At 41.4% G+C, this 7290-nt stretch overlaps 1 protein-coding gene across 1 annotated transcript; it reads left to right on the top strand.

The window, feature by feature from the left end:
• Positions 1-2545: 2545 nt before the first annotated feature.
• Positions 2546-6198, top strand: LOC119881861 (glucocorticoid receptor-like; the record flags this gene model as incomplete). Its single annotated transcript, XM_038691961.1, has 6 exons — positions 2546-2789; positions 3035-3151; positions 3288-3569; positions 4131-4275; positions 5113-5243; positions 5951-6198. Coding segments are annotated over 6 exons (1152 nt in total), but the record flags the coding sequence as incomplete, so codon positions are not given.
• Positions 6199-7290: the final 1092 nt, after the last annotated feature.

Below are 7290 nucleotides of genomic sequence, written 5' to 3'. Positions count from 1 at the left end.
AGTGTTCATTTTGAAAAAGTGCATTTCGGTCGACTGGGTCTGGAAACATTTGCGTTTCAATCAAAGGAAGGAGGTCCTTTTTATGATAACCACTGCATTTGAGATGTGACCACACATCTTCAGATAATTTAGGCTTTAAAGGCCCCATTGGACTCACTGATGATGGGATGGAACAAAGGCAAAATTGAGGAAAAAACAAGTACAAGGAACAAATTGACATTGATGGGAATTATGTGTAGTGTATCTGTGTAATTTGTTTATTTAAAGTTCTAGTACAGAGTTGTAAATATTAACTCCAGCTGAACTCTCAAACCTGACCGAATGCTTTCAGGAGTAGAGCAAGCAATATGTAGGGCAAACTGTGGATTGTGGATTTTTCTTGTAAACAAAAGTAATGTTTACATTTGGTGTTTCACAACAGACATACTTTGTGTGTATCCTTGAGGTCTAACTAACATGATGAATGCATTTCCTTCCTCCTAAAACATGTACAAAGCGGATTTTCCCAAAGGTTTTGAAAGCCTTATTATTTACATCCATGTTTACTAGCAAGCAGTTTTTTTGCATTGCTGCGTGTATATATATTCACCTGTCCACCAAACCTACCTAATCTCTCCCACCCACCTCCCTCTCTGACTCATAGGTCTTCTTCTTCTATTATCCTCACTGTACCTCCTGGGTCCTGTTTCAGAAAGTGGGTTTAGTGAAAACTCTGAGTAAGTTGAGCCCGAGATGAGGGAAACTCTGGGTTTTCGGTTTCAGAGAGCAAGATCAGATAAGCTCTAGGTCTGTAACCCCGGCAACTTACGCTGTGAACCTAACCTGCTCGGGAGGAGGTTTACTTCAACAAACGCTGAGTTTCTCTCTGACTCCTCCCCTCCTGCGGAGCTTGAAGCGGCTGTCTCACACACAGTGTCATTTCCTCAATTATACTGTCGATATCAAAGCACATATTGGAACGCAATTACGTCTTTGGAAACATCGAAATCACGGTTAAATAGGCTATTCGTTTTTTTTTTAACCCAAACATGATCTTGAACATCTGTCATCGATGTATGGAAAGAGAGTTGGACATCGTAAATTTATCCTCAGCACAGAATAAAATCTATAAGCTACACTGTCCTTCTTTATGACACAGTGACTCTGTGGACATTAAGGCAAAAAACTTACTGTGCGCTACAGTGCTGCAGTTTAAAGTTGGCTAATCTGTACAAAACTGATCAATGAACAGTAACCTTTCACATTGTAGTCGCACAGATCGAACATTGCTCAGCTGGATATGATGTGAATGTTTCTGAGTGAGGATGACTGTGGTCCAGCTGAAACAAATAAATGTAGCCTAGTTTAAAAGTGAGTTTTTTATTATCTGCTGATAGTCTGAATGTGTTTTGACAGCATTTCATAAAATACGAAATGAGCAAGATTTTATTAATGTAACAAAGACATCTAAAACTTCACAGTCAGTTTGAACCTAGACACATTTTACATTACAAAAAAAAACATTAATAGACCTACTGTCACTGAGACGGACTGTCACTTTACAATCACAGGTCCATGAGGAGCCTAAACTGTTTCTAATCTCTTCGATTAATATTTTCATCTTCAGTTTTTGCCACCAGCATTTAGTCCTGTTAGGTTACAGCTGAATAAACAGGCCTGTAGCCTATTTAAAATGAATAACAGGCTGTAGGATAATCCCAGCACTTCATCATTCATTAAGGAAATTCCAGTCTGGAAATAATGAATGAGCAACGCTGTATAAAATGTAATATTGTTAACGTATCGATCCTCCACTCCTACGTTAGAGCCAATCATCGTCCGTGTTGGCAACATTCATATTTCTAGCTCCACATGATTAAAATGGAGGCTCTGCCTTTATTTACCTGTTGCCATGGTGAATCGTAGTATCGGAGCTCCATTGATGATGGTTTTTTTTCATCCCCACGCACGCGCTTCCATCAGGCTCAACATACTCAGAGTTGATTGAACTTATTCTGATCGGCCTTTCTGAAATGGGAAAACTCTGAGTTTGACAGCTCAGAGTTCGTCAACCCAGCGTACAGGGTTACATTCAGAGTTTGTTGAACCTGCTTTCTGAAACAGGGCCCTGCTCGTTTGACCACCATGGGGTCCAGAGCCTTCAGCCGCGCTGCCCCTCGTCTCTGGAACTCGTCTCTTCCACCAGACATCTGCAACATTGACTCACTTTCCATTTTTAAATCCCGCCTGAAAACACATCTTTTTAAACTGGCATATCCCACGTGATCACTCTTTCTCACTCTTCGTTTCCAGTTGTTATGTACCCTGATTTTATGCACTGTAATTATAGTTGTTAATCTTATCGATTATTGCTGTACTGTTATGTTTTGTGAGGTGACCTTGAGTGTTCAGAAAGGCGCCTATAAATAAAATGTATTATTATTATTATTATATTAGCATTACCGTCACCTGTAGATCAGTGGAATAGTGTATTGACAGGAATGTGTATTGTGTGCACGTGTGTTGGGGATCCACGCATAGAAAAACAGCTCCATAGCACTACTAGAGGTTAAAAACACAACAACAAAAACACAGGGACCTTTTAAGAGAGACTGACATTTCTCTGCTCTGTCTCCACCCTCTCTCCAGTGCCATCTCCAGACAGGAAGGGGTCACCGCTACATCGTCAGCACAGGGAAAGAGCGGGACTCATAAAATTTGCCTGGTGTGCTCTGATGAGGCGTCAGGCTGCCACTACGGCGTTCTCACCTGTGGCAGCTGCAAGGTGTTTTTTAAGAGAGCAGTGGAAGGTACAAAGCCATAAGACATCATTATTTCCTCACTGATTTATTCATCGCCTGTGATAAACTCATTCATCACCTATCTGTGTCACATAAGTTTGCTCAAATGCTAGACTCATTACAACTTTAAGTTGGTGGCATGATCATTACAAAGTAAAGTAATGTGATACAACTAATTAGTTTCTCCCCCTAGAGTGTTTGCCACAGCAGTGAAGGTAAATAACAGATTAATCTTCCTCTTCTTTGTACCTCAGGGCAGCATAATTACCTGTGTGCTGGGAGGAATGACTGCATAATTGACAAGATCAGGAGGAAGAACTGCCCAGCCTGCCGTTTCCGCAAGTGTCTAATGGCAGGCATGAACCTGGAAGGTACATATTAACCACACGGATAACAGAAAACTGTGTAGCCTTGAGTTGGTTTAATTGCTTCGTTCTCCTCTTCACCTTTTGTCTCGATTTCCCTTAACTCTCCTCTGCGTGTTCATCCCTGTTTTCTCTTCTGCAGCGCGCAAAACCAAGAAGTTGAACCGCCTAAAGGGCGTCCTGCCGAGCAACCCACCCGAACCGACTCCTTCCCCGCCAGTTGAGGCTCGGTCCCTTGTACCCAAGTGCATGCCTCAGCTTGTCCCCACGATGCTGTCCCTGCTGAAGGCCATCGAGCCAGACACCATCTATGCCGGCTACGACAGCACCCTGCCCGACACCTCCACCCGCCTCATGACCACCCTCAACAGGCTGGGCGGCCGGCAGGTCATCTCTGCTGTCAAGTGGGCAAAGGCTCTGCCAGGTTGGTAGTGTAAATCTGTCTTTTGCTGTGGATGTAGTTTACATTGAGGTTAATCTGCAGCTGCATGAAGTTTCAAAAGAAAACAGTTTTATTTTATTATTTATATTTCACTTTTTTTAACATTCAACACAGATATGCCATATTGCCATTGGTCTTCTCTGTCTGTAATGACATCTATGTACATTTAAACTAAAAGAAAAGGGCGAGTTTAAATTGTGTGACACCGCACACAACGCAAAATGCAGACAGTATTTGCAATCACATTTTATTTTAACAGCGCACAGATTGGAAGCATGAACATTTGACAAGGGTTAGCCAAAAGCAGGAGATGTCTTAATGGATTGTAATATTCTCTGCTTTGGTTTGTGTAAACAAACTCACTGGCACTGTATCTTGATCTGCTCCATCTGGGGCTAACATGACACGTAGGCAAATCTAAATTACTTACTGTGTTTGTATGTTTTTTATTTGGTTACTCCTCATTGTCACTTTCAGCGGCACACCCTCTTGTACGTTGTGGTTGCATTGGTAGTTGAAGTATTTCCGTCTCTTTCCCTACAGGTTTCAGGAACTTGCACCTGGACGACCAGATGACTCTGCTGCAGTGCTCCTGGCTCTTCCTCATGTCTTTTGGTCTGGGCTGGAGGTCTTACCAGCAGTGCAACGGCAACATGCTCTGCTTTGCACCAGACCTCGTCATCAACGAGTATGTACAAGTCCATTGTCAATCTGTGTAAACATCTAACCCTTGTTGTTTAATTTGTTAACAAAGTAGTGTGACACTAATGTGTGATTATTAAGTATGGTTTTAATTCCATCAGTCAGCCAATGCATATATTTGTTTATGTCGATCAGTGCAGGGTGTGTGTGTGTGTGTGTGTGTGTGTGTGTACCTCATCAAACAGTGTCTGTCAGCTGTAATCAGTGTTTTATCCTCCTTATAGACTGAATGACTCTGTTTGTAAACAGCGCTCTGAGTGTAGTGAGCATTCAGCACAGCTACCATGCTTAGTGCTGGAATTGGCCTTTTGCTTCATAATCACAAGCTCTAAATTAATCTGATCATAATTAATATCTGGTGATATTATTTGTCAGACAACCTCCAAAGAATCATTTTGTCAGCTTGTTATATTTGCATTTGATTATGGCAGCCATTATTCAGTGTTTAGAATTCAACAATTTAATTTTTAAGGTGGTTTTTATTATATAATGACCAAGAATGTGACGTGTTTTGTCATGTTTAAATAAATTTTCGATTCACGTCTGCTCAACAAAGAGGCATGAAGGAGTCCTAGGGGTACGGTTCAGGAGTTTTTGCCCTCACTCGTTTGAAATATGCATTCTCAGCCTTCTACTCCAACAAACAAATAGACTGAATGTCATGTCTGGAAGAATGATTTAAAATAGGAGACCTTGAACATTTAATCTACTGAGGTATTGCTGGGAGTGGATTCATCTACCTGATTGAGACTGCACAAGCAGCCCCATAAATCAACTATCACTGGGGGAGAAACAAGAATGTGTTTCTGTCTGAATCCACCAGGGAGCGGATGAAGCTGCCCTACATGGCCGACCAGTGTGAGCAGATGCTGAAGATTTCCAGCGAGTTTGTCCGGCTGCAGGTTTCCCACGACGAGTATTTGTGCATGAAGGTCCTGCTGCTGCTCAGCACAGGTCAGAAAGCTGAACCACCCCGCACACCACCTTCCTCTATTACACGTCAAACCTGGTGTTAAGGCAGTCATTGCCAAAATACTTTACTCCAATCCAATGCAGTCCACGGATGCTGAAAGATAATGTTGATGTATGCGCTGGGCAAAACATCAGATCACAGCACTTTCCCAACTCATTTATTAACATGCAATGTAAATAAGAATTGAATCTTCACAGATAAATCATTGATCCACAAAAATACCCACACTCACTTTCACCAGCCAGAGCACTTATGAGAAGATGCAGAAGTACACAAGTTTTTGTTGTTTCCTAAAGGTGATTTAGTGCAGGAGAATGAAAGGTGTAAACAAAGACTTCAATTATAGTGAAGCTGATTAAAAATACATTTAAAATCATTATGGCAGGTAGCTTAAACACAGCCTAAAGTCAACACAGCCCTCCTCATGATGTGCTGGTGGATGTCCAGTTAGTGCTTTGTGCTGCTAAATATTATTGGGAGTACACCCTGAAAATGACCTGATGTATATTAATTAGTTTTAGCCCTTCACAGCACGGACATAATTTAAAATGCAAAGAACGTCCCTCCTCCTTTTTAAACCTGGAAGTTTTGTGTCAGTGTGTATTGGTACAAATGACTCCTCTCGGGTACCGTACATTATCCTTATCTCTGTCCCAGAGGTTGACCTTTAGTTTCCTCTCTCCTGCAGTGCCAAAGGATGGCCTGAAGAGCCAGGCGGTGTTCGACGATATCCGGATGTCGTACATTAAGGAGCTGGGGAAAGCCATCGTGAAGCGCGAGGAGAACTCCAGCCAGAACTGGCAGCGTTTCTATCAGCTCACCAAGTTGCTCGACTCCATGCATGAGGTACAGAGGCAAAATGCATGTTATCAGGTTATTGACTTCCTGCAGTCTGCAGCTTTCTTAATCCTTAAACAGTGATTCACTGCCTGTGACTGATTAATCAGCTAGTTTAAAGCATTGACGTGGTTCAAGTAGAATTTTTCCCCAATAATTAAGTTATTTTGATTTGCAGTATTGATAAGGTTGTGATAAATGGAATCGTAACCACTCAGCCATCTGCTTATTTTGTGAAAGCAGGCCTTCGTTAATACAGAATATTTTTCTTTACAGAAACATCAATGACTGATTATCTCAAACACGTGTGATGTTTCATCTACAGCAGCATTTAGGTGACGAAACGTAAGAGTTATACAAAGACAAAAAAAGTTCTGTATGCTATCATATCTGAACTAACTAGAATGCAATGTGTTTGTCTGTCTATCATCGTCTCATTAATAGGGTTGAGTTTTGTTTGGATTTTTTTACGATTTCAGTGCCAAATCGACCATTTTAAAACTGTTCTGGTGCCTGAACGGATACTTCAAAAAGAAGGGGAGAAAAGCTTTTTTTAATCATTTTTTTAATATTTAAAATTCTTTAAATTGAACAATATATTAACTGTTTAAAGTATACTTAAATATAATATATACAAAACACAACTGTTGTATTTGGCCAAGGCAGAAAGGGCTGTTGATTGTCATTACTGTTTTCTCCAGTATTTCCAGGAGGTCATTGAATGTGTCATGCCTGTCAGCAAATGTGTTATAAGTGTAGAAGCCTGTCAATCATTTATTTTCCTACCTGTGATTGGCAGAGTGTTAAGGGGGCGGTTGTTGTTGTTGTTCCTGCTAGCCTGGGAGAGTGTGTGTTAGCCTCAGGACAGAGTTTGAAGACAGGAGAAGTTAACATGTGTAGCTCTCTGCTGAGCCAGGTTTGTTTTGAGTACGCTGCGGCTCACGGTAGGCTGTGAGCCGCAGTAAGACTGAGCGAAAGCGACTGTCGTCTCGTAGCGTTTCATTGAGGGACACTACATTTGGTACTGCAGTGAATAGTGGCGCCTCTTAAGTCTTCTTACGTTGTAATTCGGTGTAGTAGGAACTGGTTCCATATTGGCACCGGGTTTTGGTACCCAGCCCTACTCATTAGGGCTGAACGATTTTGGAAAATATGTAATTGCGATTTTTTTTTATTTTTTTTTTTTTTTTT

Source organism: Micropterus salmoides, unplaced genomic scaffold (genome assembly GCF_014851395.1).
Source record: "Micropterus salmoides isolate LMB-PRFRI ecotype aquatic unplaced genomic scaffold, ASM1485139v1 Ms_hic_scaffold_277, whole genome shotgun sequence".
NCBI lineage: Eukaryota > Metazoa > Chordata > Actinopteri > Centrarchiformes > Centrarchidae > Micropterus > Micropterus salmoides.
Note: the sequence above shows the minus strand (reverse complement) of the source record. Positions and strands in the feature narration are given on the sequence as shown.